Source organism: Cantharellus anzutake (assembly GCF_015039405.1).
Source record: "Cantharellus anzutake strain C23 chromosome Unknown EI90scaffold_25, whole genome shotgun sequence".
Lineage (NCBI taxonomy): Eukaryota > Fungi > Basidiomycota > Agaricomycetes > Cantharellales > Hydnaceae > Cantharellus > Cantharellus anzutake.
Genome location: NW_024066975.1, coordinates 881,995 through 908,614, shown reverse-complemented (window position 1 = coordinate 908,614; position 26,620 = coordinate 881,995). Strand labels below are relative to the sequence as shown.

The following is a 26,620-nucleotide window of genomic DNA, read 5'->3' as shown; positions in this document are numbered from 1 at the left end:
CGGCCGCGAATGTCCTAAACGACTTGCTAATTTCGATGACAATTGGAGCTGCCATCCGGTCAAGTCGAATCCCATCCTTGCTGGACCGGAAAATAATTTAGATTCGCATCAAACGGCACTCGATCATCATACGAGGTTCCTAGATGGCTCACGCAACCCACCCTGAGATTAACCAGCGGGTACCGCGTACATGGAGCCAGTGGACTCTGTTCTGCCATCAAACCATATTAGTGGTCCCTCGCTTATGTTTCCCATCCAGGGCAATGGGGTTCTCGCTGCAACAGACAAATGGGCGCTGAGGTCTTCGTGTGTGCCTGGTGGCAGGCCGTAAAATGGGACGCATCTGAGTCATGCATTTGGTTTGGAAAGGGTGTAAGTCTGTTGTATCACCCGGGAGGATTGGATCGAGGGATACAGGACTAGGGATGACATATGAGCGAGCGGTGGGGACTGTGAGAGTCATGAATCAAGAACTGACATTCGTAACGCTGGAAGGCGCAATGAACTTGCCCGACTCGGTCGACTAAGCGCTGATAGAAAGCGCCAAAATACCATGCTCCGGAAAGAAACCCAAGCGCGCGATGACGAGGAATGCCTAGTAAAGAATTTAGGTGGAAGGCTGGAGTGGAAGGGTCAGAAGGAGAGGGGCTAAACGTGCGGCTCGATGGTATGAGTGTCATGTTGTCATACCAAGGCCTCTGACATCAATGCTCCAGCAGAAAAGGGAGAGTACCGAGACTCACGGGGACCATACCATGGCTAAGGGTGACAACGACCAGACGACTTAACTAACATCGAAGACAATGGAGCCGTCATCCAGCCTTGTTGCTGGACGGAAGGCGGTAGAGATTCATGGCATCAAACGGCGTTCGATCGCCATACAAAGCTCAGACGGTTGTCGCTACGCACCCTAAGATCATTGTGGGTGGCCGGAGAATTCTGTTTTGCAGTTGGATCGGCGCCAAGGCCTTCAGGCATGCTTGATCTAGAACCCATCCAGGTCACGCACTGCGTCCACTTCGGAATGATGCATGGCTGTTGCATCACCTTCAAGGGAGTGCGTCGGCTGGCATGGGATCAGGAATATGTAGGGTGCGAGCAAGGGGTAGAAACAGTGGGATTCATAATCCAAGAACCGAAATTTGTAGTAGGATGGCACGCAACCGACTCTGTATACTGGGAGAGAACCCAAGCGTGCGGCGATGAGGGGTGGTTAACAAATAATTAAGCGGAGGGGTGGATTCGAAGGATTCGAAGGAGACGCGAGGCCAGGAGTTGAACTTGCGGGTCGTCTGAAGCCGATGTAAGCGTTATGTTCATGTTCTCGTGCCAAGGCTTGTCAATCTTCCGCGGAACTCGTACGACAAATAATCCATCATCCTCAATAGAACAGGGTAGTTGGGTGGATCGAGTTGGAATCGGGAAATCGTGCGCTGACTCAGGTCGATGTCAGTGAGCTCGATGATACAGCCGAGGGCTACATGACGACCGTCGGGGGGAGAAACGCCGCAAATGTATGATGTCACAGTACCATTGCGAACATCGAATCGGGCTTCGTAATTGGTCGCCGCGCCTCAGCACCCTTTGGCAACTTTGGTTCCATGACCGTTCGGGTATTGAGTATATTCTCACTCAGCGGGATTTGTGTGTCCAGAATCAGAGAGACCGATGGCCGTGCAGAAGGCAATGAGGATGGGGTGAAAGGAAACAACCGATCGATAAAGGTTCGGTAGTTGAAGATGACTGTTCCGAAATTGGAATTATGCGCTAATCTTCTTGAGCTTCTCTCAGAGCTTGAATGAATAACAACTCTATCGGAAAATGACATCAGATCCTTAAAATACGCGCGATACCAATGGTTTCTCACTCACATATTTAATGGACGAAATATCGCACAAGGAAGGCATTCTTCCATTTCCATCATCTCCTAAAACGGGAGACGCCCGGCTCAACCATTGCCGAGAAATGGGAGGAGCGCAATCGGAGTCAGAGGAAATACTCACTCTGTTATGGCTTCATCGTTCCGTGATAGTACGTGACACCCCTTGGCGTTTCCTGAGGAACGTTCCGGGGAAAGATCAACAATCGGTTCCAATGTCGTCATGACCTCCCCCTCGGCTATTCCTACGTTATGTATCTCCTATATAATAATCCCTGTGCGCGAACCATAGATCTCGCTACGCCTTTCAGACCCAGTGGAACTCCTTTCGGCTCCACTGTTCTTCCACTGCCTTACTCCCTCTACTCATTTTACAGGCCGCCGACCTCAGCACCCAAACCACCTCCGCCTCCGCATATACAAGGTGGCACCAAGTCGTCAGTCCTTCAGCCGCCCAGCCGCCCAGCGGTGCAGATCTGATTGTTCTTGCGTGAGTTCCGAGCCAAGTGCCTCCACGCCAAGCGCGATGAGGCTCGTGTAGAGGCACACGAGATCCATGGAAGAGACATAGGGAAGATCACGAACCGGAAAGCCTGAGAGGAACTGCATATTGGTTATGGCGCCTTCAACGGATTGAGATCTAAATTCGAGGCCGTGAACGATGAAAGTGTTGAAATGGCGACGTGTGTCCTGAATCCGCTTTTCAGACTTGCCAGAGAGGATGCATTCGTATTGGAATTAGAAAGTGCCCTGACTAATGAGAGATGTCACTCTGTGATGAGGCTCTCACTTGTCATACTGTCTACCATACCGCTGACGGAGTGGTGGGCCAGTCCAGATCACACCACTTCTCCTTAGAACCAATTGGCCATAAAGGCACATATAACAGACTTGCGACCGAGCGAATACCGATTTCCACCCCCAATATGTACTCCATAACCCGTCCTTCGTCTGCGTTTCCTGCAGAAGGTCGATGTCATTAAGATCAATACGTTGTGTAATTGCTGATGTGATAAGTTGGTCAGCGACACCAGAGAATATAAATAAGGCGCCTCAACACACCCGGTTGGGTCATAGCCATGGTAAGGGAGGCCTAAAGCCAATTTGAACGTGAAAAGCAGGGTCTCTTCAAGCTGAGATTGGATGTCGGTGATAGATTTCCAGGGACTTGTTCGATACATACCTCGTTGGCCTTTTCCAAGTACCAAGTCGCCCGACAATCCACAGGCGGACAGCAACCCGCCTAGGTAGCGAATGGTTGTTTCGAAGAAAGAGATTCCACCACTGTAATTCGCAAACTTATGACGGTTCCGACCCACATGGTCTTTGAAGGTCTGCTTGGCAACATGCTCCATTGCGCGCTTGTGCTCTTCAGAGTTTTTGAAGCGCATGAGAAGCATGGTATTCAGAGAATCATGGAGCATCACTCCCCAACCATCGAAATTCTGAATGCTGCCATTTGAAGTCGGCAGGAGCTCATCGTATCCAAAAGCGGCATTTCCGTAGCCGTGCCACGCAAACAGGAATGCATCCTTCCACTACCCGAGAACGATCGTTCCATACAGTTGCGGGGAGGCATGCTGGGGGGGGAGGATGCCTTTTGCCATCATGGGTTGGCCGACCATGAAATGTGATAGGAGAAGAACCAAAATATAGCAAACAAAAGAATACCACGACAGACGAGAACTCGGGTGGCAAAACGAGGTGACCCCAGAAGGGATGTTTCTTGGTGTATGTTGATTTGCATTGCAAAAAAGGAGGGACTCCAGTGAGCGAGCCTGTAATTGGGGGACAGGGCCCCATTGCTCTATGGGAACTTATGTGCACTGCCGTAGGACGAAAATCGGAATGTCTTCAAGGACAAGCTAGCGGAAGCCCGGATCCGGATGCATGTGATCATTCAATACAGTACATGCCACGGTTTCGAGCCCTCGCTGTAGATGTTAATCATCGATGAGTGGCATAATTGTTTACTGTATGGCAGGCAGTTAAATATTTCTGCAGAGGCCGCTCCAACCTGGGACGCCAAGAATTTATCACCCCTCAACATTTTCGAAAAAATCGCCGAATGCATTATCGTCAACCAACGGTATTCGAGGGCGACACCCACCACAATTCTGCTGTGTAGATCGATATTGCTTGGCTCTCATTATGTGTTCTTCACTGTTACTCCACGTAATCGAACTTTCGCAACTGCGATCACTGTTTGCAACGATTTGAGTACGTGCACCTCCCCTCTCGGGTGTTGACTCCCAATTCCGAACGCAACACCCTTTCCTAGCTTTCGTAATTCTGCAATCAAGAATCAAACCGTTGTCGTAGGCAAGAGGGCTTGGATGACAGAGCCTGTCCCATCGTGAGCCGTTTCTTTGCGCACTCGTTCCAGAAACCGATTGCAGCACGACTTCTAATTGGGTTCGCATCGGATCCCTCCTTGGCCACAGGCCCGAGTGCAACCAGGCAATCGGGACGAATAGGGGCGGAACCAGGATACTCTTTGAGCTCCATAAGTTTGTGGGTTAGGTCGGGGCACAGGGTCACCTATAGGGACGTTAGCTTTGTTTATTTAACTCCATACTTTCTTTGAGGTTATGTATTTAGATTTGATATGCTGAGCGACTTCTGGGAGCCCTTGGAATGTAATTCATCTTGTTGAAGTCTTCGATCGTATGTACATAGCTGGTGCTCGTGCGACACTAATCATTATCTGCAGCGGAGGATAAATGTCGGGTGAAATGATGGAAGCGGCGAAGGAAATATTAATCTTTTAATACGTTCAAAGAAAACCTTCATTCTGACGTGGAGTGAGAGAGAATTGAGGAACTGCGAAAGGAGCAAGATCAGAAGTCTCTGCGTTTTCAATACTAAGCATTCATTTTGCCCGACTGGGACTCAAAAGACAGCGCAGAGACGGAACGCTCGTGGGTCCATTGAAGTCCCAGGGTTATTCATGCCTACTGCGTCCTAGGGAGAGGGAAAGTCGGCGAGGGGAAGTCCAGAAGGATGAAAGGACGACCTAGCGAAACTTGACGCTTCCCCCCCTCGATCTTGAACAGCAGATAGAACGGGCAAGGCACAGTCATAGTGTTGCGGATGCAGGTAGGGTGAAGCGACCTCTGTGCATGCTAATGGGGGGCCTGCTCACTCCGTTGGTTCATTGTTCCACAATTCCAATTCTGAATGATGTTGTGAGAAAAACATTCGAGCTTGAGGACGAACAAGTAAATATAACGTCCTAAATGACTTGGCTAAGATCAATAACGATTGGAGCTGTCTGCCGGCCTTGGAGGAGGATTCGAGTCCCATCTTTGCTGGATCGAGGGCTGTACAGAAGGGTAGGATCAGCTGGCACTTGATCACTATACCAAGTGCCTAGACCTTTGGCACCAAAAGAAAAAACTGGTGAATACTTCTTGGGAATAACGAATTCTAATTTGCCATTGAAGAGAACTGGTAGCCCATAGCGTCCACTGGTTCTGAACAGTGGGGTTCTTCCGGCAGCAGATGAATGGATTAAACACCTCTGCCATCTCTTGTTCTGCCAGATCCACTCATCGTCCTCAGTTTGCAAGAGAACATAAAATGGACTCTTAATCCAGGACTCGTCCAAGTTATGCCCTGCATCTGTTTCGGAATGATGTCGATCTGCTGCTCCACCTTCTGTTAAGGGAAGGGTAGGTCGAGCATATATAGGATCAGGGGTGCGATGAGAGCAGGTGGGGGAAACAGCAGGATGCATAATCCAAAAATTGAAATCCGTCACACAATAACTCGCAACGAGCTCACCCGAATCTGTCGACCAGGTGAAAGCGCTGAGGCCATCGAAAATACCGATATAACGTGCTCCCGGAGAAAACCCAAGCGTGCGACGGTGAGGAATAGCGAGCATAATGTCATCTGGGTCAGTTTTGATGGATGCAGAGGACGAAGCAGAAGACTCGGAGGCTAAGATAGGAGGGTTGGAAGTTGGAGTGAAATTATTGGAAGGGGGTGCGAGGTGCTGCATGTGCGGGTCACCCAAAATGGATATGAGAGTCAGGCTGTCGTACCAAGAGCTATCAGTGTTCCGTGGAACCCGTATGATAAGTAATCCGTCATCTGATACTCGAGTTACAGCAGGAGAACCGTTGGGAAGAGTACCAAGATTAATGGGGGTCATATCATGTCTAAGGATGGTGACATTTCCCTCATTGTCCTCGGCAGCAACTCGGTGGCTGCCATGAACAAATTCGATCCAGACTGGATGGTTGGGTGGATTGAGCTGGAATCGGGAAATCATGTGCTGCTGGTCGATATCAGCGAGCTCAATGACACCGCTACCAAAACCAAGCGCTACATGGCGACCATCAAGGGAGAGCGCCACACATGTCACAATACCGTTACGAACATCAGGGTCGTTGAATTGGGCATCAGGATCAATCTCAACATCGGCCTCACTATCGGCCTCACTATCGGCCTCACTACCAACCTTCTCTGGCAAATTAGATAGCTTCGCCTCCATGACCATTCGAGCATTGAGTGAATCCTCACTCAATGGGATTCTGTGCCCGGAAAACTCGCCGGAAATGGTGAAGATCCGGACGGGATCGGAGAGGTGGCCATAGAGTTTGTACAAAGGCGATGAGGATGGGGTGAAAGGAAGGGTCGATCGATGGAGGTTCCATGGTGCAAAGGAAATCCCACCCAGATAACGCACGAATTGCTTTTCTCGAGCTTCTTTCAAAAGTTTGAATGAATCGCAATTCTGTTAAAAATGACATCATGTTAAAATAATCGCGACACAACGATTTTATTTACCTTGAATTCATTAAATCCATCAGGGAATCCCCTGTGCTGCCATTCATCATGTAGCGCCAAGTGCATAAATGTAATCAAGTTTCGCATGAGGAATGTATTAAACTCGTTCTGCAAATTGGACCCTTGTGCAAAGAGCTGTGAGGGGTCCAAGTGTTTCAATAAATGTCGACGAGTATATCGGAGATGATGCTGGGGGTGATGAAGTTCTCTCTCCATAAAATCATCCCATTTTCGTTTGTCTCCTAAAGGGAGCATGGCAGGCACCCCAAACACATCTCGCTCACAACTTTTATTGAAAAATCGGAGGAGCGGTGGTCCGAGGAAATACTTATTCACATCCTTGATAAAGAATCCTTTGTCATTCTCGTTACCAATCGGATCCCCCGCAATGAACTCTTTCATCGTTGCATGATAGAATTTGACACCCTTTGGGTCCTTTGGGTCCTCTGAGGAAATTTGTGAGGAACGTTCCAAGCCACTTTCTTCAGAGAAACCAACAATAGAGCTAATTGGATCCAATATGGCTAAGACCTCTTCCTCGTCAATTCCTAATAGCTGCGACATGGAAAATGCACTCAGTGGCTCAAACGCCACATTGATTGTGGCAACCACTTGGCGATAGTTCTCCGCTATATGTGGAGGAACTCCAGATGAGTCGAATATATAGGCACGGCGAAGTATGCGCAGGTACTCCAAATTGACGTCAACAGGGGCATCGATGAGATCACGAAAGTATTTGAACTCGGATCGAAGGGTTGCACCACGACGAGTTCGAATGGAGACATCCCGGACTCGGATTGAGGCGATAATAGGCAGTCCACGACATGCCGAGACAAATACATCGACGTCTTCTTTTGATGGTTTCCAGGAAGACTTATCGATGCAACCCTGGAGGCCTTCCGACACCATGCGGTGGATAGTGTTGGAGTTCTCTTCCTCAGCGACAATGTCCACATCTTCATATGGGATGACAAGACCCTGATCCCGGCCTCCAACCCAAGCCGATACCACAGATGACTCTGGCCGACAGCTCACCAACACGGCAAATGTGGCCGGCAGCTCACCAAGGATAAGTACTAACTTCATTAAGGACTCAAGTTCCTCCTGATCCCCACACTCGTCCAGTCCATCCAAAATGATGACGGAGCGCCCCTCACCCAAAGATAAGAGTTTGTGCATAAGATCGACAATCAAAGATTGCATCTGCTCCTCCGGAGTGGAATCTGGGAGGTCCTTCAGTGCCGAGGTCTGTCGAAGATGACTGACAAGAAGACCCTCGTATTCGGCATTAAACAACGCAAGCTGGCGTGCAAGAGTAGAGGGAAAGTGTTCAATGGAAGCAAGTCCCTCTCCCTTCCGATTTTTGTCCCAGAAGAAAGATGCCGCCAAGCGATCTTGTTTTTTGAGAGCCGAGGCAACGCTCATCGATATAGCAGTCTTTCCAGTACCTGGAGAACCACGAAGCCAGACAAATCGGTGCTCCCGTTTCTCCAGATGATCGAGTATCGATTCCTGGATCTGGACACATGTGTTTTCCAGGCATTTCGACTTGCTTTTCACTGCAAAGTATTCCGCCTTTGCTTTGTAGAGTTTCGAGAGTTCGCCTGAAATATCATTAAATTCCAAGCAGTGAAATCAGGGAACAACAACGAACGGTCCACCGATGACTGAATTGTGTGGAGGAGATTCAGAGTCGTCGCAGCGGTCTATGGGGTATACCCCAAGTCAGACATTGGACATTCTAGACACCAACGAAACGAACCGTAAAGCGGGAGACAGCATCACGGATACAGGACTTCACGGCGCTTATTTCCTGGGTTATCTCAGTCGCTGAGATTACCCGCTTGGGAAGGTTTTGATGTTTGAGTGCCTCAATTTGCTGTAAGCGTTGTTTTAGATCTCTGCGACTGAGAGTTGAGATTTGGACGAGAGAACGATGAAGTGGATGCCCATACAAGTTAAATCGTTGAATTAGATCACCTATTTCGGGAGGAATTTTTCCAGTCCACAACTGGAGAGGCCTAAAGATTGTTTCGTGAGCGTCTCGAACTTCATCGTCTAATCCCTTGAGATTTTCGTCATTGTTGTCGATGGTCTGTATAAAACTGTGAGGTTATATCATTAAATCGCAAAATCGCGACGCCCTGCGAACCTCATAAACTTGGAGCCACGATAGGAGTATATTTGGTATTTGATCGAGATTCGGAATGGGGGCTAACTTAAGAGCAGAAGCGGCGGTTTGGAGGATGAGCCTTGTGGCGGCGATGATTGTTTTCTTCCCGTCACCAGCAGGGACAACTGCAGGGGACGGTGTTCGATCTATTGACGACGGGGTATCTGATTCAACGCCTATGTGTCCTAGTGGTGAGTGGTGAGTCCCAGTGTTTCCATGGACGATGCGCTCGCTGGGCATCATGTGAGAGATATCGGTGCCCCCTTCAGGGAGAATGCGAGATGGCGATAGATCAGGGGATGGCGGATTGGGCGTAGAGGGGTCAGATTGTCTGGGATCGAATGACTTCGATTGGTCCACATGAGTGGGATTGGGACTGGGACTTCTGCTCAACAGCTTAGCTACAGAGTGCCGAACAGACCACCGCTGCTTCCGACCTCGAGAACTACCGCCAGTAGTAAGAGGCTTAAGACGGGATCCATTAGATCCACCGTGATCTGTGCTAGTTGTTGCATCGCTTTCAGATGGAGAGGTAGTGATCTGGAGGTCAGGAACAAGGTTCGAGGGTCGCGGTGGGCCACCGGGAGGCGTAGAAGATTGCCCCCTTCCAAAAAACGTCAATCGATCAGACATCGTGTATCAGCAATCGTGGAGAGTGTTGCCGGCAGAGAGGAGAGTTGAGCTACCTCAGCCACACGACATATAAGGCAGTACGGTCCTAACCACTACCAAAGCGGGACAACAAATATTGAAGCACCCTTCTGTCAGCGACGGAATGTTAACTACGCTACCTAGGGCCGATAACGGAATCCAAAAAACCTACTTGTGTTTACTACGCTCCCTTGAGTATTTTGCAAGCGATTTTTTGACATGATCTCCGTCGTTGACAGTTATTTGGTTCGACCACCATTCCTATCCTATCAACATCAGAGTCTCGTCTGGTGTATGCTTCTTCAACCTGGTTGCTTTGATTCCGATGCTCTGGGTCGTGCTTTAAATGGCTTCCTCGCTCCTTGTATAAGGATCCAAGCTATTGATGGTGGGCTGTGTCTGACTGGATGTCTTTGTGTGACGCCGACACAAACTTGGACGAGATTTCAGCAGCAATCACTTACCAGGCATCCACTATTTTGTCGGGTTACTGGCCAGTAATAGCACTGATGCGCAAAAATACTTCAATCTTGCGCTTCAAGACTCTATTACTGTCGGACTCCTCTCCGTAATGTCCGCTTTTAACTCCACCTCGCACCTCCGGGTATCCAAGTAGCGAGGGTATCCTATTTCACTGTCGTTCTAAAACATGGAACACCTAGTCTTCCCTCCTTGAGAATGGGTGAGTGGAAGATGTTATTTAATACTTCGAGTGATGACGAAGTCCCATTCGTACAGGATATCTCGATCAGGCTCCGCGCTCTCAGACAGCAATCAGCGCACCACAATGGACTTCTTGTCAGCCCCTCCCCTACCTATAAATTGTGCTTCGTCGATTCCCCCTGTCTCTGCTGCTCATTCGGAGTCCTGTCACTCCAGTGTTTCCGCGTGATGCGCCACCATAACTCCATCAGGTTGTTGCTCTTTAACACGCTAAAGGTCCGTCCATCACTTCCTGCCACTAGTTCTCCCTCAGAGCCAACTCGAAAGCGTCCTGCAATGTTCAAAAGGTGATTTGTCTCCTGTTCTTTCCGCCACCCCACTCTGCTTCCAACCTGGTGGGGAGAATGTTTGGTACTCCTTTCTATTACTATGAATCTGAATCTATCGAACATCGCCGGCAAGGTGAAAAGCATTTGGTCTTACAGAGGTTCAAATAAACGAAAGGCAATCTGTTCGGAATGCGGCTCCTCGTGTTCGCAAGCACCCTCGGTCTTCTGACAAGATCTCTGCCAGTATCGTAGGAGCAATGTTTATCGATGGGCCACAGGTGGATGAAATCTCGATGGATATGTAATCCTTGTTCGGGGTGGTGGCGCTTTGCCGTTTGACTTCAGAGCTAGTTCCCCTTCACCTGCATTCACAACTAGCTCGTTATTGTTAATACTATAAAATGCCAAGCGCAATGAGGTACAAATCGGAGGACAATGTATAACGTAGTGACAGAAAAACGCTCGAGCTAGGCGACTAACAAGTGAAGAAGGAATTGCAATGACTGCGACCATCCTAAACAACTTGCTAGTTTCGACGACAATTGGAGTCGTGATCCGGTCTTGGAGCAGAAGTGGAGTCCCATCCTTGCTCGACCGGAGGTGATAGTGATTCGTGATTTGTGGCATCAAACAGCACTCGATCACCATGCGAGGCCCCTAGATGGTTCACGGAACCCACCCTGAAGTTAACCAGCGGGTACCGCAGAGATGGAGACAGCGGACTCTGTTCTGCCGTCAAACTATATTGGTAGCCCTTCGCTTATGTTTCCCATCCAGAGCAATGGGGTTCTCCCCGCAACAGATGAATAGACGCCGAGGTCTTCGTGCGTGCTTGGTGGGGGAGATGCGGGAAGAGATATGAGCAAGTGGTGGGAACTGTGGAATCCATAATCCAAGAACTGACGTTCGTAACGCTGTGAGGGGCAATGAACTCGCTTGACTCGGTCGACTAGGTGAAAGTGCTGACTCCATCGAAAGACTTAAAAATACCATACTCCTGGAGGAAACCCAGGCACGCGACGACGAGGAATGGCCAGCAAAGGGTAAGGGTGGAAGGGTGGAGTGGAAGGGTCAGAAGGAGCAAGGATGGGCTGAACATGCGGGTCATCGGTATGAGCGTCATGTTATTATACCAAGACCTCTGACATAAATGTTCCAGCACGAAAGGGGCCGTTGGGGGAATACCAAGACTCACGAGGACCATGAGACAAATACATCGACATCTTCTTCGGATGGTTTCCAAGAAGACTTATCGATGCAGCCCTGGAGGCCTTCCGACACCATGTGGTGGATAGTGTTGTACTTCTCTTCCTCAGTGACAATGTCCACATCTTCATATGGGATGACAAGACCCTGAGCCCGAGCTCGAGCCCAAGCTGACACCACGGATGACTCTGGCCGAGAGCTGACCAACACCGAAAACGCGGCCGGCAGCTCATCAAGGAAAAGCACTAGCTTCATTAAGGACTCAAGTTCCTCCTGATCCCCACACTCGTCCAGTCCATCCAAAATGATGACGAGGTGCCCCTCACCCAAAGATAAGAGTTTGCGCATGGGTTCAATAATCCAAGCTCTCATTTGCTTCTCCTGAGCGGAGCCAAGAACACCCTTCAATAATGAAGGCTGTCGGAGTCGACTGACAAGAAGACCCTCGTACTCGGTATTAAACAAGGCAAGCTGACGCGCAAGAGTAGAGGGAAAGTGTTCAATCGAAGCAAGTCCTGCGCCCTTCCGATTCTTGTCCCAGAAGAAAGATGCTGCCAAGCGATTCTGTTTGTCGAAAGTTGACGCGACTCTCATTGATATAGCAGTCTTTCCAGTTCCCGGAGAGCCGCGAAGCCAGACAAATCGGTGCTCCCGTTTCTCCAAGTGACCGAGTATCGATTCCTGAATCTGGACACGGGTGTTTTCCAGGCATTCCGACTTGCTTTCCACGGCAGAGTATTCCGCGTTTGCTTTGTAGAGTTTCGAGAGTTCATCTGGAATATCATTGAATAATTCTAAGCAGCGAAAAATAAGGGAGTGCAACGAACAGTCTATCGATAACCGGATTGTGTGGAAGAGATTCAGAGTTGTTGCCGCAGTCTACGGTGCACGCCCAGTCAGTTAATGTATAGTCTGAACACTGACAAAACAAACCGTGAAACGGGAGACAGCATCACATATACAGGACTTCACAGCGCTTATCTCCTGAGATATTTCAGTCGCTAGGATTACCCTCTTGGCGAGCTTTTGACGTTTGAGTGCTTCGATTTGCATCAATTGCTGTCTTAAGGCCCTGTCACCGGGAGGTGAGGTTCGGATGGGGGAGCGATAAGTGGAGGTACATACAAGTTAAATTGTTGAATTAGCCCGCGGATTTCAGGAGGAACCTGGCCAGTCCATAACTGTAGAGGCCTAAAGATGGTTTCGTGAGCGCTTCGAACTTCATCGTCTAATCCCTTAAGATTTTCGTCATTGTTGTCGAAGGTCTGTATGAAAACGTGAGGTTATATTATTCGATTGCAAAATCGCAACGCCCTGCAAACCTCATAAACTTGGAGCCACGATAGGAGTATATTTGGTGTTTGGTCGAGATTTGGAATGGGGGCTAACTTGAGGGCAGAGGCGGCGGTTTGAAGGACGAGCTTTGTGGCGGCGATGATTGTTTTCTTTCCGTCACCAGCAGGGACGGCTGAAGATGATGGTGTTCGATCCATTGACGATGGCGTATCCAAGTTCACACCTGTGCGTCCTAGTGGTGGGTGGGGAGTCCCAGTGTTGGCACGGATGATGCGCGCGCTGGGTATCATGTGAGAGATATCAATGGCCCCCTCAGGGAGAACGGGAAATGGCGATAGATTAGGGGATGGTGGGTCGGGCATAGAGGGGTCAGATTGTCTGGGATCGGACTTTGATTGGTCGACATGAGTGGGATCGGGACTGGGACTTCTGCTCAACAGCTTGGCTATAGTGTGCCGAACAGACCACCGCTGCCCCCGGCCTCGAGAACTACCGCCAGTAGTAGTGAGAGGCTTAAGACGGGATCTATCAGATCCACCGTGATCCGTTCTAGATGTTGCATCACTTTCAGTTGGAGCAGTAGTGATCTGGAGGTCGCGAACAGAGGTCGAGGGTCGCGATGGGCCACCGGGAGGCGCAGGAGAGTGTCCTCTTTTAGAAAACTTAAATCGATCGAACATCGTGTATCAGCAATCGCAGAGGGTGTCGCAGGCAGAGAGGAGAGTCGAACCGCCCTCAACTACTCGACATATAAGGCAGTACTGTCCCAACCACTGCCAAATCAGGACAACAAATATTCAAGTACCCCTTCTGTCGGCGATGGATTGTAAACTACGCTACCAAAAGTTTAGGGTCGATAATTAATGGAATCCAAAAAACCCACCTGTGTTTACTACGCTCTCTTGAGTATTTTCCAGCGATTTTTTGACATGGTCTCCGTCGTTGACAGTTATTTGGTTCGGACCACCAAACGCGGCCTTGTTGTTTCCCGCCACAGCGAGCGATCCTATACACGAATATTCAAATTGCACACACGAACATCAGAGTCTACTCCTCTCGTTTATTTGCTCTTCAGCAACATGTTTCAACCTAGTTACTTTGATTCCAATGCTCTGAATCGTACCAGAACAGCTCTAAATGACCTTTTCGCCCCTCGCATAAGGATCCGAGCTATTGATGGTGGGCTGTGTCTGGCTGGATGTCTTTGTGTGACACCGACACAAACTTAATCACTTGCTAGGCATCCACTATTTTGTCGGGTTACTGGCTAGTAATAGCACTGTTGCGCAAAATATTTCAATCTTGCGCTTCAAGACTCTATCCCTGTTGCGCTCCTCTCTGTAGTGTCCGCTTCTAACTCTAATTGGCGACCTCGCGCCTCCGGGTATCCAAGTAGCGGAGGTATTTTATTTCGCTGTCGTTCTAAAACATGGAATACCTAGCCTTCCCCACATATCAAGCGCTACTGTCCTTGAGAATGGGTGGGTGGAAGATGTTATTTAATACTTCGAGTGATGACAAAGTCCCACCCGTACAGGATACCTCGATTAGTGTATGTACTCTCAGACGGCAATCACACGAGCTGCGCGAGTGGTGGGGACTGTGAGATTCATGAATCAAGGACTGACATTCGTAACACTGGAAGGCGCAATGAACTCGCCCGACTCGGTCGACTGAGTGAAAGCGCTGATCGAAAGCGCCAAAATACCATGCTTCGGAAGGAAACCCAGCGCCCGAAGGCAAGGAATGCCTAGCAAAGAATTATGGAGTGGAAGGGTCAGAGGGAGAAAGGACTAAACGTGCGGGTCGACAGTATGAGCGTCATGTTGTCATACCAAGGCCTCTGACATCAATGCTCCAGCAGGAAAGGGAGAGTACCAAGACTCACGGGGACCATGCCATGGCTAAGGGTGACAATGACCAGACCACTTAACATCGAAGATAATGGAGCCGTCATGAAGCTCAGACGGTTGTCGCCACGCACCCTAAGATCGCTGCGGGTGGCCAGAGGATTCTGTTCTGCAGTTGGATCGGCGCTGAGGTCTTCAGGCATGCTTGATCTAGGACCTATCTAGGTCACGCACTGCGTCACCTTCAAGGGAGTGCGTCGGCTAGCATGGGATCAAGAATATGTGGAGTGCGAGCAAGGAGTAGAAACTGTGGGATTCATAGTCCAAGAACCGAAATTCGTAATAGGATGGCACGCAGCCGACTCTGTACACAGGGAGAAAACTCAAGCGTGCGGCGATGGGGGAAGGGTAACGAAGAATTAAGCAGAAGGGTAGAATGGAGGGATTCGAAGGAGAAGCGGGGCCAGGAGCTGAACGTCTGAAGCTGATGTAAGGTCATGTTATCGTACCAAGGCTTTTCAATCTTCCGTGGAACTCGTACGACAAATAATTCATTATCAAGGCACCAGTGCTATTGGGGATACCGAGATTTACGGGGGTTAAGGACTGGCATTTCCCTCGTTATCCTCGGTAACGACAGAGTGGCTGCCATGGGAAAATTCAATGGGGGGGGGGGGGGGGGGTAGTTGGGTGGATCGAGCTGGAATCGGGAAATGGTGCGCTGACTCTGGTCGATGTCGGTGAGCTCGATGATACAGCCGAGGGCTACATAACGACCGTCGGGGGGAGAAGCACCGCAGATGTATGATGTCACAGTGCCATTGCGAACATTGGGACCACTGAATCGGGCTTCGTAATTGGTCGCCGCGCCTCGGCACCCATCTATCAACAACCTTTGGCAACTTTGCTTCCATGACCGTTCGGACATTGAGTAAATTCTCACTCAACAGGATTTGTGTCCAGAATAATCGCCGGAAATAAAGACCTGGACAGAATCAGAGAGACTGATGGCTTTACAGTTCGTAAAAAGGCGATGAGGATGGGGTGAAAGGAAACAACCGATCGATAACGGTTCGGTAGTTGAAGATGACTGTTCCGAAATTGGAATTATGCGCGAATCTTCTTGAGCTTCTCTCAGAGCTTGAATGAATAACAACTCTATCGGAAAATGACATCAGATCCTTAAAATACGCGCGATACCAATGGATTTTCACTCACATATTTAATGGACGAAATATCGCACAAGGAAGGCATTCTTCCATTCCCATCATCTCTTAAAACGGGAGACGCCCGGCTCAACCATTGCCGAAAAATGGAAGGAGCGCAACCGGAGTCAGAGGAAATATCCACTCTTCATCGTTCCGTGATAGTAGGTGACACCCCTTGGCGTTTCCTGAGGAACGTTCCGGGGAAAGATCAACAATTGGTTCCAATGTCATCATGACCTCCCCCTCGGCTATTCCTACGTTATGTATCTCCTATATAATAATCCCTGTGCGCGAACCATAAATCTCGCTACGCCTTTCAGACCCAGTGGAACTCCTTTTGGCTCCACTGTTCTTCCACTGCCTTACTGCTTTATGGGCCGCATCTTCACGCCAGACCTCAGCACCCAAACCACCCTCCGCCTCCGCGTACACAAGGACCAAGGTGGCACCAAGTCGTCAGTCCTTCAGCCGCCTAGCCGCCCAGTGGTGCAGATCTGACTGTTCTTGCGTGAGTTCCGAGCCAAGTGCCTCCACGCCGAGCGTGATGAGGCTCGTGTAGGGGCACACGAGATCCATGGAAGAGACATAGGGAAGATCACGCATCTGAAAGCCTGAGAGGAACAGCATATTGGTTATGGCGCCTTCAACGGATTGAGATCTAAATTCGAGGCCGCGAACAACGAAAGTGTTGAAATGGCAACACGTGTCCTGAATCCGCTTTTCGGACTTGCCAGAGAGGATGCATTCGTATTGGAATTGGAAAGCGCCTCAACAAATGAGAGATGTCACTCTGTGATGAGGCTCTCACTTGTCATACTGTCTACCATACCGCCGACGGAGTGGTGGGTTAGTCTGCATCACACCACTTCTCCTTAGAACCGATTGGTCATCAAGGCGCATATAACAGACTTACGACCGAGCGAGTACCGATTTCCAAAATGCACTCCACATCCCACCCACCGTCTGCGTTTCCTGCAGAGGGTCGATGTCATTATCTGATCTAAAGAAACACTCCTAGTTACTGGCCAATACGTCGTGTGATTGCTGATGTGATAAGTTGGTCAGCGACACCAGATAATATGAATAAGGCGCCTCAACACACCCGGTTGGGTCATAGCCATGGTAAGGGAGGCCTGAAGCCGATTTGAACGTGGAAAGCAGTGTCTCTTCAAGCTGAGATTGGATTGTCGGTGACAGCTTTCCAGGGACTTGTTCGATACATACCTCGTTGGCCTTTTCCAAGTACCAAGTCGCCCGACAATCCACAGGCGAACAGCAATCCGCCTAAGTAGCGAATGGTTGTTTTGAAGAAAGAGATTCCACCATTGTAATTCGCAAACTTATGACGGTTCCGACCCACATGGTCTTTGAAGGTCTGCTTGGCAACATGCTCCATCGCGTGCTTGTACTCTTCAGAGTTTTTGAGGCGCATGAGAAGCATGGTCTTCAGAAAATCATGGAGCATCACTCCCCAACCATTGAAATTCTGAATGCTGCCATTTGAAGTCGGCAGGAGCTCATCATATCCGAAAGCGGCATTTCCGTAGCCGTGCCACGCAAACAGGAATGCATCCTTCCACTGCCCAAGAACGATCGTTCCATACAGTTGCGGGGAGGCATGCTGGGGGGGGGGGAGGATGCCTTTTGCCATCGTGGGTTGGGCGACCATGAAATGTGATAGGAGAAGAACCAAAATATAGCAAACAAAAGAATACCACGACAGACGAGAACTCGGGTGGCAAAACGAGGTGACCCCAGAAGGGATGTTTCTTGGTGTATGTTGATTTGCGTTACAAAAAAGGAGGGACTCCAGTGAGCGAGCCTGTAATTGGGGGACAGGGCCCCATTGCTCTATGGGAACTTATGTGCACTGCTGTAAGACGAAAATCGGAATGTCTTCAAGGACAAGCTAGCGGAAGCCCAGATCCGGATGCATGTGATCATTCAATACAGTACATGCCACTGTTTCAAGCCCTCGCTGTAGATGTCAATCATCGATGAGTAGCATGATTGTTTACTGCATGGCAGGCAGTTAAATATTTCTGCAGAGGCCACTCCAACCTGGGAATTTATCACCCTTTAACATTTTCGAAAAAATCGCCGAATGCATGCGGTCAACCAACGGTATTCGAGGGCGATACCCACCACAATTCTGCTGTGTAGATCGATATTGTTCGGCTCTCATTATGTGTTCTTCACTGTTACTCCACGTAATCGAACTTTCGCAACTGCGATCACTGTTTGCAACGATTTGAGTACGTGCACCTCACCTCTCGGGTGTTGACTCCCAATTCCGAACGCAACACCCTTTCCTAGCTTTCGTAATTCTGCAATCAAGAATCAAACCGTTGTCGTAGGCAAGAGGGCTTGGATGACAGAGCCTGTCCCATCGTGAGCCGTTTCTTTGCGCACTGGTTCCGGAAACTGATTGCGGCACGACTTCTAATTGGGTTCGCATCGGATCCCTCCTTGGCCACAGGTCCGAGTGCAACCAGGCAGTCGGGATGAATAGGGGCGGAACCAGGATACTCCTCGAGCTCCATAAGTTCTTGGGCTAGGTCGGGGCACAGGTCACCTATAGGGACGTTATTTAACTCCATACTTTCTTTGAGGTTATGTATTTAGATTTGATATGCTGAGCGACTTCTGGGAGCCCTTGGAATGTAATTCATCTTGTTGAAGTCTTCGATCGTATGTACATAGCTGGTGCTTGTGTGACGCTATTCATTATCTGCAGCGGAGGATAAATGTCGGGTGAAATGATGGAAGCGGCGAAGGAAATATTAATCTTTTAGTACGTTCAAAGAAAACCTTCATTCTGACGTGGAGTGAGAGGGAATTGAGGAACTGCGAAAAGAGCAAGATCAGAAGTCTCCGCGTTTGCGATACTAAGCATTCATTTTGCCCGACCGGGACTCAAAAGACAGCGCAGAGACGGAACGCTCATGGGTCCATTGAAGTCCCAGGGTTATTTATGTGCACTGCGTCCTAGGGAGAGGGAAAGTCGGCGAGGGGAAGTCCAGAAGGATGGAAGGACGACCTAGCGAAACTTGACGCTTCCCCCTTGATCTTGAACAGCAGATAGCACGCGCAAGGCACAGTCATAGTGTCGCGGATGCAGGTAGGGTGAAGCGACCTCCGTGCATGCTAATGGGGGCCTGCTCACTCCGTTAGTTCATTGTTCCACAATTCCAATTCTGTGAGAAAAACATTCGAGCTTGAGGACGAACAAGTAAATATAACGTCCTAAATGACTTGGCTAAGATCGATAACGATTGGAGCTGTCTGCCGGCCTTGGAGGAGGATTCGAGTCCCATCCTTGCTGGACCGAGGGCTGTACAGAAGGGTAGGATCAGACGGCACTTGATCACCATACCAAGCGCCTAAATCTTTGGCACCAGAAGACACAACTGGTTGATACTCCTTGGGAATAACGAATTCGAATTCACCATTGAAGAGAACTGGTAGCCCAGCGTATCCACTGGTTCTGAACAGTGGGGTTCTCCCGGCAGCAGACGAACGGATTTTAGACTTCCGCCATCTCTTGCCCCACTCGTCCCACCCACTTTGCAAGAGAACGTAAAATGGACACTTAATCCAGGACTCGTCCAAGTCATTCCCCGCGTCTGTTTCGGAATGATGTCGATCTGCTGCTCCACCTTCTGTCAAGGGAAGGGTAGGTCGAGCAGATACAGGATCAGGGATGCGATGAGAGCAGGCAGGGGAAACAGCAGGATGCATAATCCAAAAATCGAAATCCGTCACAAGATAACTCGCAATGAGCTCACCCGAATCTGTCGACCATGTAAAAGCGCTGAGGCCATCGAAAACGCCGATATAACGTGCTGACGGAGAAAACCCAAGCGTGCGACGGTGAGGAACAGCAAGCACGACATCAAGATTGATGGATGTAGAGGATGAAGTAGAAGACTCGGAGGCTAAGATAGGAGGGTTGGAAGTTGGAGTGGAATTATTGGAAGAAGGGGGTGCGAGGTGCTGCATGTGTGGGTCACCCAAAATCGATATGAGAGTCAGGCTGTCGTACCAAAAGCTATCAGTGTTCCATGGAACCCGTATGATAAATAATCCATTATCTGATACTTGAGTTATAGCAGGAGGAGAACCGTTGGGAAGAGTTCCAAGATTAATGGGGGTCATATCGTGTCTAAGGATGGTGACGTTTCCCTCATTGTCCTCATCAGCAACTTGGTGGCTGCCATGAACAAATTCGATCCAGACTGGATGGTTGGGTGGATTGAGCTGGAATCGGGAAATCATGCGCTGCTGGTCGATATCGGCAAGCTCAACGACACCACTACCAAAACCAAGCGCTACATGGCGACCATCAAGGGAGAGCGCCGCGCATGTTATGATACCGTTACGAACATCACGGTCGTTGAATTGGGCATCATAATTAACCCGACCACCAGCCTTCTCTGGCAAATTAGGTAGCTTCGCCTCCATGACCATTCGAGCATTGAGTAAATCCTCACTCAATGGGATTCTGTGCCCTGAAAACTCGCCAGAAATGGTGAAGATCCGGACGGGATCAGAGAGGTAGCCATAGAGTTTGTACAAAGGTGATGAGGATGGGGTGAAAGGAAGTGTCGATCGATGGAGGTGCCATGGTGACAAGGAAATCGCATCCATATACTCCACAAATTGCTTTTCTCGAGCTTCTTTCAAAAGTTTGTATGAATCGCAATTCTGTTAAAAACGACATCATATTATTAAAAATAATTGACGCAACGATATTTGTATTTACCTTGAATTTATCGAATCCATCAGGGAATCCTTTGCCTGCTTCAGCAAACAAGGCCAGGTGCATAAATGTAACCAAGTTTCGTGTGAGGAATGTATTAAACTCGGTCTGCAAATTGGACTCTTGTGCAAAGAGTTGCGAGGGGTCTAAGTGTTCTAATAAGTATTCACGAGCATATTGGAGATGATGGGGCCGATGATGTTTTCTGTCATCCACAACATGCCAGTTCCGTTCATGTCTTAAAGGGGAGCTGGTGGGGTCCGCAAATACATCCCGCTCACAACTATTATTGAAAATTCGGAGGAGTGGCAGTCCGATGAAGTACTTATTCGCATCCCTGATAAAGAATACTTTGTCATTTTCATTACCAATCGGATCCCCCGTTATAAACTCTTTCATCGTAGCATGATAGAATTTGACTCCCTGCATTTCCTCTGAGGAACTTTCTGGAGGACTTTCCGAAGAACGTTCCGAGCCACTTTTCGAAGAAAGATCAACAATTGAGCGAATTGGATCCAATATAGCTAGGACCTCTTCCTCAGCAATTCCTGACAGCTGTGATATAAAAAACACGCTCAGTGGCTCGAATGCTGCATTGATTGTGGCAACCACTTGGCGATAGTTCTCCGCTATATGTGGAAGAACTCCAGATGAGTCGAATATATAGGCACGGCGAAGTACACGCAGGTACTCCAAATTGACGTCGACGGGGGCATCAATGAGATCACGAAAGTATTTGAACTCGGATCGAAGGGTTGCACCATGACGAGTTCGAATGGAAACATCCCGGACTCGGATTGAGGCGATAATCGGCAGTCCGCGACATGCTAAGACAAATGCATCGACATCTTGCTTTGATGGTTTCCAGGAAGACTTATCGATGCAACCCCGAAGGCCTTCCTCCACCATGCAGCGGACAGTGTTGGACTTCTCTTCCTCAGCGACAATGTCCACATCCTCTTATGGGATGACAAGACCCTGAGCCCGAGCTCGAGCCCAAGCCGACACCACGGATGACTCTGGCCGAGAGCTGACCAACACCGAAAACGCGGCGGGCAGCTCATCAAGGAAAAGCACTAGCTTCATTAAGGACTCGAGTTCCTCCTGATCCCCACACTCGTCCAGTCCATCCAAAATGATGACGAGGCGCCCCTCACCCAAAGATAACAGTTTGTGCATGGGATCAATAATCCAAGCTCTCATTTGCTTCTCCAGAGCGGAGCCAAGAACACCCTTCAATAATGAAGGCTGTCGGAGTCGACTGACAAGAAGACCCTCGTACTCGGTATTAAACAAGGCAAGCTGACGTGCAAGAGTAGAGGGAAAGTTTTCAATCGAGGCAAGTCCTGCACCCTTCCGATTTTTGTCCCAGAAGAAAGATGCTGCCAAGCGATTCTGTTTGTCAAAAGTTGACGCGACTCTCATTGATATAGCAGTCTTTCCAGTTCCTGGAGAGCCGCGAAGCCAGACAAATCGGTGCTCCCGATTCTCCAAGTGATCGAGTATGGATTCCTGAATCCGGACACGGGTGTTTTCCAGGCATTCCGACTTGCTTTCCACAGCAGAGTATTCCGCGTTTGCTTTGTAGAGTTTCGAGAGTTCATCTGGAATATCATTGAATAATTCTAGGCAGCGAAAAACAAGGGAGTGCAACGAACAGTCCACCGATAACCGAATTGTGTGGAAGAGATTCAGAGTTGTCGCCGCAGTCTATGGTGCATGCCCAGTCAGTTAACGGGCAGTCTGAACACTGATGAAACAAACCGTGAAACGGGAGACAGCATCACTTATACAGGACTTCACAGCGCTTATCTCCTGAGATATTTCAGTCGCTAAGATTACCCTCTTGGCAAGCTTTTGACGTTTGAGTGCTTCGATTTGCGTCAATTGCTGTCTTAGGGCCCTGTCACCGGGAGGTGAGATTCGGATGGGGGAGCGATAAAGTGGAGGTACATGCAAGTGAAATTGTTGGATTAGCTCGCGGATTTCAGGAGGAACCTGGCCAGACCATAACTGGAGAGGCCTAAAGATCGTTTCGTGAGCGCTTCGAACTTCATCGTCTAATCCCTTAAGATTTTCGTCATTGTTGTCGAAGGTCTGTATGAAAACGTGAGGTTGCCTTATATTATTAGATCGCAAAATCGCGACGCCCTGCGAACCTCATAAACTTGGAGCCACGATAGGAGTATTTTTGGTATTTGATCGAGATTCGGAATGGGGGCTAACTTAAGAGCAGAGGCGGCGGTTTGGAGGATGAGCCTTGAGGCGACGATGATTGTTTTCTTCCCGCCACCAGGAGGGACAACTGAAGAAGACGATGTTCGATCTATTGACGACGGGGTATCTGATTTCACGCCTATGTGTCCTAGTGGTGGGTGGAGAGTCCCAGTGTTTCCATGGACGATGCGCTCACTGGGCATCACGTGTGTGATATCCATGCCCCCCTCAAGGAGAACGCGAGATGGCGATAGACCACGGGATGGCAGATTGTGCGTAGAGGGGTCAGATTGTCTGGGATCGAAAGACTTCGATTGGTCGACATGAGTGGGATCGGGACTGGGGCTTCTGCTCAACAGCTTAGCTATAGAGTGCCGAGCAGACCACCGCTGCTTCCGGCCTCGAGAACTACCGCTAGTAGTAAGAGGCTTAAGACGGGGTCTATCAGATCCGCCATGATCTGTGCTAGTTGTTGCATCACTTTCAGTTGGAGCAGTAGTGATCTGGAGGTTGGGAACAGAGGTCGAGGGTCGCGATGGGCCACCGGGAGGCGCAGGAGAGTGCCCTCTTTTAGAAAACTTAAATCGATTAAACATCGTGTATCAGCAATCGCAGAGGGTCCGCGGCCTCGTGATGACGTGGCAGTGCGGCTATAACACCGGAGCGTACATGGGGGGGGAATATCTATACATCGCAGAGGGTGTGAGGAGAGTCGAACCACTTGACATATAAGGCAGTACTGTCCTAACCACTGCCAAATCAGGACTACAAATATTCAAGTGTCCCCTTCTGTGGGCGATGGATTGTAAACTACGCTACCAAAAGTATTAGGGACTCCAAAAAACCCACCTGTGTTTAGTACGCTCTCTTGAGTATTTTTCCAGCGATTTTTTGACATGGTCTCCGTCGTTGACAGTTATTTGGTTCGGACCACCAAACGCGGCCTTGTTGTTTCCTGCCACAGCGAGCTATCCTATACACGAATATTCAAATTAATTGCACACACGAACATCAGAGTCTCGTCTGGTGTCCGCCTTGTCACTCCTCTCGGTTATTCGCTCTTCAGCAATATGCTTCAACCTGGTTGCTTTGATTCCAATGCTCTGAGTCGTACCAGAATACCAGAACAGCTCTAAATGACCTCCTCTCCCCTCGCATAAGGATCCAAGCTATTGATGGTGGGCTGTCTTTGTGTGACGCCGACACAAACTTGGACGGAATTTCAGCAGCAATTGCTTGCCGGGTATTCACAATTTTGTCGGGTTCTGGCCAGGTGATACATAGCACTGATGTGCAAAAATATTTCAATCTTGCGCTTCAAGACTCTATTACTGTCGGACTCCTCTCCGTAACGTCCGCTTCTAACTCTAATCGGCGACCTCGCACCTCCGGGTATCCAAGTAGCGGGGGTATTCTATTTCGCTGCCGTTCTAAAAACATGAAACACCTAGTCTTCCCTCGGTGGAAGATGTTATTTAATACTTCGAGTGATAACGAAGTCCCATCCGTACAGGATATCTCGATCAGACTGCGCGCTCCCAGACAGCAATCAGCGCACCACAATGGACGTTCTTGTCAGCCCCTCCCCTACCTAGAAATTGTGCTTCATCGATTCCCCCTGTCTCTGCCGCTCATCCGGAGTCCTGTCACTCCAGTGTCTCCGCGTGACACGCCAACATAGTTTCATCGGGTTGTTACTCTTTAACACGCTGGACGTCCGTCCATCCCTTCCTGTCACTAGTTCTCCCGCTTATTCCTCAGAGCCAACTTGAAAGCGCCCCACAATGTTCAAAAGGTGATTTGTCACCTCTTTCCGTCAACCCACTCTGCTTCCAGCCCGGTGGGGAGGAAGTTTGAACACTTTCGATAACTGTCTGATCTATCCAGAGCATCGAACATAGCCGGCAATGCGAAATGTATTTGGCCTTACAGAGCGTCGATGACAACGATGAACGGCCTGCTAGTTCCGCCCAAGAAAATTTCAGTACTGATCTTTCATGCCGGACGAAGACAATATCTGTTCGGAATGCGGCTCCTCGTACTCGCAGCATCCTCAGTCCTCAAAGTGACAAGATGTCTGCCATAGGTGCATGTCGGATGGGGATTCCATGGGTCGGGGAGGATGACTGGTTCAACTGATTCATGCAAGGAAATCTTGATGTGGATATGTGCGAGCTATGCCATTGCGTCCAGGTCCTTGTCCGAGGTGGTGGTGCCCTCGCCGTTCGACTCCAGAGCTAGAAGATGTTGTTCTCTTTCACCAGCGTTTACTACCAACTCGCGATCATTTGTGCCAAGCGCAGTGATGTACAAATCGGAGGACAATACATAATTCAATGACAGAAAAACGCTCGAGCTAGGTGACTAACAAGTGGAAAGGGAGGAATCACAACGACCGCGAACGTCCTAAATGACTTGCTAATTTCGACGACAATTGGAGCTGTCATCCGGCCTGGGAGCAGAAGTCAAGTCCCATCCTTGCTGGACCGGAGGCGACAGAGATTTGTGATTTGTAGCATTAAATCGCCATCTAGATGGTTGATGTGACCCACCCTGAAGATATAACCGGCGAGTATTGCATGGAGACAGTCCCCTCGCTTATGTTTCCCATCCTGAAACAGAGGAATAGACGTCGAGGTGTGCGTACTTGGTGGGAGGCCGTAAAATGGGACGCATCTGAGTCGTGTATCCGATCTGGAAGGGTGCATGTCTGCTACATTACCAGGGAGGATGAGCCGGGGGATACAGGACCACGGATAAGATATGAGCAAGCGGCGGGGACCGTGAGATTCATAACCCAAAGAACTGACATTCGTAACGCTGTAACGCGCAGTGGAACTTGCCCGACTAAGTGAAAGCGCTGACTCCATCGAAAACCCCAAAATTACTCCGGGAGGACACCCAAGCGCGCGACGATGAGGAATGGCTAGCAAAGAATTCGAGTGGAAGGATGGAGTGGAAGGGTTAGAAGGAGAGGGGAAGAGCTGAACGTGCATGTCGTCGACATGAGCATCATGTTGCCGTACCAAGGCCTCTGACATCAGTGTTCCAGCAGGAAAGGCGCCGTTGGGGAGAGTACCAAGACTCACGGGGACCATACCATGGCTAAGGGCGATGACGACCGCGGACACTCTAGGCGACTTAACTAATGTCGACGACGAACGGAGCCGTCAGCCGGCCTTGGTCCCATCCTTGCTGGATGGAAGGCGGTAGACATTTGTAGCATCAAACAGCGATCGATCACCATACCAAGCTCTCAGACGGTTGTCGCCACGCACCCCAAGATCACTGCGGGCGGCCAGGGAATTCTCTTCTGCAGATTCTTCCGGCAATAGATGAATAGAGGCCGAAGTCTTCATGCATGCTTGATCTAGGACCCATCGAGGTCATGCTCTGCGTCCACTTCGGAATGATAGTTGTCTATCTTCAGCCAAGGGAGTGAATCGGGTGGACACGGAATCAGGAATATATGAGATACGAGCAAGGGGTGGAGACTGACGAATCCCAGAACTGAAATTCGTAACACGATGAGGTGCGGAAAACCCAGATGGCCAACAAAGAATTTGATCAGAATGAAAGGGTTGGAAGG

At 49.4% G+C, this 26,620-nt stretch overlaps 10 protein-coding genes across 10 annotated transcripts; all 10 read right to left on the bottom strand.

The window, feature by feature from the left end:
• Positions 1–53: 53 nt before the first annotated feature.
• Positions 54–584, bottom strand: EI90DRAFT_3059872 (uncharacterized protein). The gene is made up of 3 exons (XM_039060458.1): positions 479–584; positions 168–419; positions 54–108 (listed from the first exon to the last, which is right to left on the bottom strand). The coding sequence occupies exons 1-2, from the start codon at positions 553–555 to the stop codon at positions 218–220; spliced, it is 279 nt and encodes a 92-aa protein (XP_038915834.1). The 5' UTR covers positions 556–584; the 3' UTR covers positions 54–108; positions 168–217.
• Positions 585–2,120: 1,536 nt separating this feature from the next.
• Positions 2,121–3,279, bottom strand: EI90DRAFT_3201563 (uncharacterized protein; the record flags this gene model as incomplete). The annotated part of the gene is made up of 3 exons (XM_039066424.1): positions 2,121–2,587; positions 2,691–2,839; positions 3,063–3,279. The coding sequence occupies 3 exons, from the start codon at positions 3,277–3,279 to the stop codon at positions 2,318–2,320; spliced, it is 636 nt and encodes a 211-aa protein (XP_038915833.1). The 3' UTR covers positions 2,121–2,317.
• A 1,429-nt stretch (positions 3,280–4,708) lies between these two features.
• On the bottom strand, positions 4,709–9,861 carry EI90DRAFT_1111362 (uncharacterized protein). The gene is made up of 7 exons (XM_039051524.1): positions 9,673–9,861; positions 8,829–9,610; positions 8,632–8,771; positions 8,439–8,577; positions 8,331–8,382; positions 6,677–8,280; positions 4,709–6,623 (listed from the first exon to the last, which is right to left on the bottom strand). Exons 2-7 carry the CDS (start codon positions 9,480–9,482, stop codon positions 5,115–5,117), a joined length of 4,098 nt encoding a protein of 1,365 aa, XP_038915832.1. The 5' UTR covers positions 9,483–9,610; positions 9,673–9,861; the 3' UTR covers positions 4,709–5,114.
• Positions 9,862–12,103: 2,242 nt separating this feature from the next.
• On the bottom strand, positions 12,104–12,415 carry EI90DRAFT_2828316 (uncharacterized protein; the record flags this gene model as incomplete). Its single annotated transcript, XM_039053597.1, has 1 exon — positions 12,104–12,415. A coding segment is annotated over one exon (312 nt), but the record flags the coding sequence as incomplete, so codon positions are not given.
• Positions 12,416–12,418: 3 nt separating this feature from the next.
• EI90DRAFT_1111497 (uncharacterized protein) lies at positions 12,419–13,544 on the bottom strand. Its single transcript, XM_039051525.1, has 4 exons — positions 13,021–13,544; positions 12,824–12,963; positions 12,526–12,770; positions 12,419–12,471 (listed from the first exon to the last, which is right to left on the bottom strand). The coding sequence occupies exons 1-3, from the start codon at positions 13,354–13,356 to the stop codon at positions 12,599–12,601; spliced, it is 648 nt and encodes a 215-aa protein (XP_038915830.1). The 5' UTR covers positions 13,357–13,544; the 3' UTR covers positions 12,419–12,471; positions 12,526–12,598.
• A 3,630-nt stretch (positions 13,545–17,174) lies between these two features.
• Positions 17,175–17,978, bottom strand: EI90DRAFT_1111336 (glycoside hydrolase). Its single transcript, XM_039051523.1, has 2 exons — positions 17,277–17,978; positions 17,175–17,225 (listed from the first exon to the last, which is right to left on the bottom strand). Exons 1-2 carry the CDS (start codon positions 17,719–17,721, stop codon positions 17,221–17,223), a joined length of 450 nt encoding a protein of 149 aa, XP_038915829.1. The 5' UTR covers positions 17,722–17,978; the 3' UTR covers positions 17,175–17,220.
• Positions 17,979–19,032: 1,054 nt separating this feature from the next.
• EI90DRAFT_3059824 (uncharacterized protein) lies at positions 19,033–22,218 on the bottom strand. The gene is made up of 4 exons (XM_039060457.1): positions 21,787–22,218; positions 20,818–21,750; positions 19,841–20,759; positions 19,033–19,714 (listed from the first exon to the last, which is right to left on the bottom strand). The coding sequence occupies exons 1-4, from the start codon at positions 22,015–22,017 to the stop codon at positions 19,299–19,301; spliced, it is 2,499 nt and encodes an 832-aa protein (XP_038915828.1). The 5' UTR covers positions 22,018–22,218; the 3' UTR covers positions 19,033–19,298.
• EI90DRAFT_2828925 (uncharacterized protein) lies at positions 22,051–22,362 on the bottom strand (the record flags this gene model as incomplete). Its single annotated transcript, XM_039053603.1, has 1 exon — positions 22,051–22,362. A coding segment is annotated over one exon (312 nt), but the record flags the coding sequence as incomplete, so codon positions are not given.
• Positions 22,363–22,703: 341 nt separating this feature from the next.
• On the bottom strand, positions 22,704–23,747 carry EI90DRAFT_1111302 (uncharacterized protein). The gene is made up of 2 exons (XM_039051522.1): positions 22,772–23,747; positions 22,704–22,717 (listed from the first exon to the last, which is right to left on the bottom strand). The coding sequence occupies exon 1, from the start codon at positions 23,625–23,627 to the stop codon at positions 22,935–22,937; it is 693 nt and encodes a 230-aa protein (XP_038915826.1). The 5' UTR covers positions 23,628–23,747; the 3' UTR covers positions 22,704–22,717; positions 22,772–22,934.
• A 1,542-nt stretch (positions 23,748–25,289) lies between these two features.
• Positions 25,290–26,557, bottom strand: EI90DRAFT_1111074 (uncharacterized protein). The gene is made up of 2 exons (XM_039051521.1): positions 26,531–26,557; positions 25,290–26,451 (listed from the first exon to the last, which is right to left on the bottom strand). Exon 2 carries the CDS (start codon positions 26,127–26,129, stop codon positions 25,497–25,499), a length of 633 nt encoding a protein of 210 aa, XP_038915825.1. The 5' UTR covers positions 26,130–26,451; positions 26,531–26,557; the 3' UTR covers positions 25,290–25,496.
• Between the last annotated feature and the right edge of the window lie 63 nt (positions 26,558–26,620).

Excerpts from the sequence above, each read along its gene's own strand:
- EI90DRAFT_3059872 (XM_039060458.1), bottom strand. The coding sequence starts at position 555 with ATGGTATTTTGGCGCTTTCTATCAGCGCTTAGTCGACCGAGTCGGGCA. Across the intron at positions 420-478 it reads CGCCTTCCAGCGTTACGAAT|TCCTGTATCCCTCGATCCAA; the intron begins GTCAGTTCTTGA and ends TGTCATCCCTAG.
- EI90DRAFT_1111362 (XM_039051524.1), bottom strand. The coding sequence starts at position 9,482 with ATGTCTGATCGATTGACGTTTTTTGGAAGGGGGCAATCTTCTACGCCT. Across the intron at positions 8,772-8,828 it reads CGTGGCTCCAAGTTTATGAG|ACCATCGACAACAATGACGA; the intron begins GTTCGCAGGGCG and ends AGTTTTATACAG. Across the intron at positions 8,383-8,438 it reads ATGCTGTCTCCCGCTTTACG|ACCGCTGCGACGACTCTGAA; the intron begins GTTCGTTTCGTT and ends TATACCCCATAG.
- EI90DRAFT_1111497 (XM_039051525.1), bottom strand. The coding sequence starts at position 13,356 with ATGCCCGACCCACCATCCCCTAATCTATCGCCATTTCCCGTTCTCCCT. Across the intron at positions 12,964-13,020 it reads CGTGGCTCCAAGTTTATGAG|ACCTTCGACAACAATGACGA; the intron begins GTTTGCAGGGCG and ends GTTTTCATACAG. Across the intron at positions 12,771-12,823 it reads CTAATTCAACAATTTAACTT|GGCCTTAAGACAGCAATTGA; the intron begins GTATGTACCTCC and ends TCCCGGTGACAG.
- EI90DRAFT_1111336 (XM_039051523.1), bottom strand. The coding sequence starts at position 17,721 with ATGGTCGCCCAACCCACGATGGCAAAAGGCATCCTCCCCCCCCCCCAG.
- EI90DRAFT_3059824 (XM_039060457.1), bottom strand. The coding sequence starts at position 22,017 with ATGAGAGCTTGGATTATTGATCCCATGCACAAACTGTTATCTTTGGGT. Across the intron at positions 20,760-20,817 it reads ATGGATTCGATAAATTCAAG|AATTGCGATTCATACAAACT; the intron begins GTAAATACAAAT and ends CGTTTTTAACAG. Across the intron at positions 19,715-19,840 it reads TACATGGTCGACAGATTCGG|AAGGTGGAGCAGCAGATCGA; the intron begins GTGAGCTCATTG and ends TTCCCTTGACAG.
- EI90DRAFT_1111302 (XM_039051522.1), bottom strand. The coding sequence starts at position 23,627 with ATGTTTAATCGATTTAAGTTTTCTAAAAGAGGGCACTCTCCTGCGCCT.
- EI90DRAFT_1111074 (XM_039051521.1), bottom strand. The coding sequence starts at position 26,129 with ATGGTCCCCGTGAGTCTTGGTACTCTCCCCAACGGCGCCTTTCCTGCT.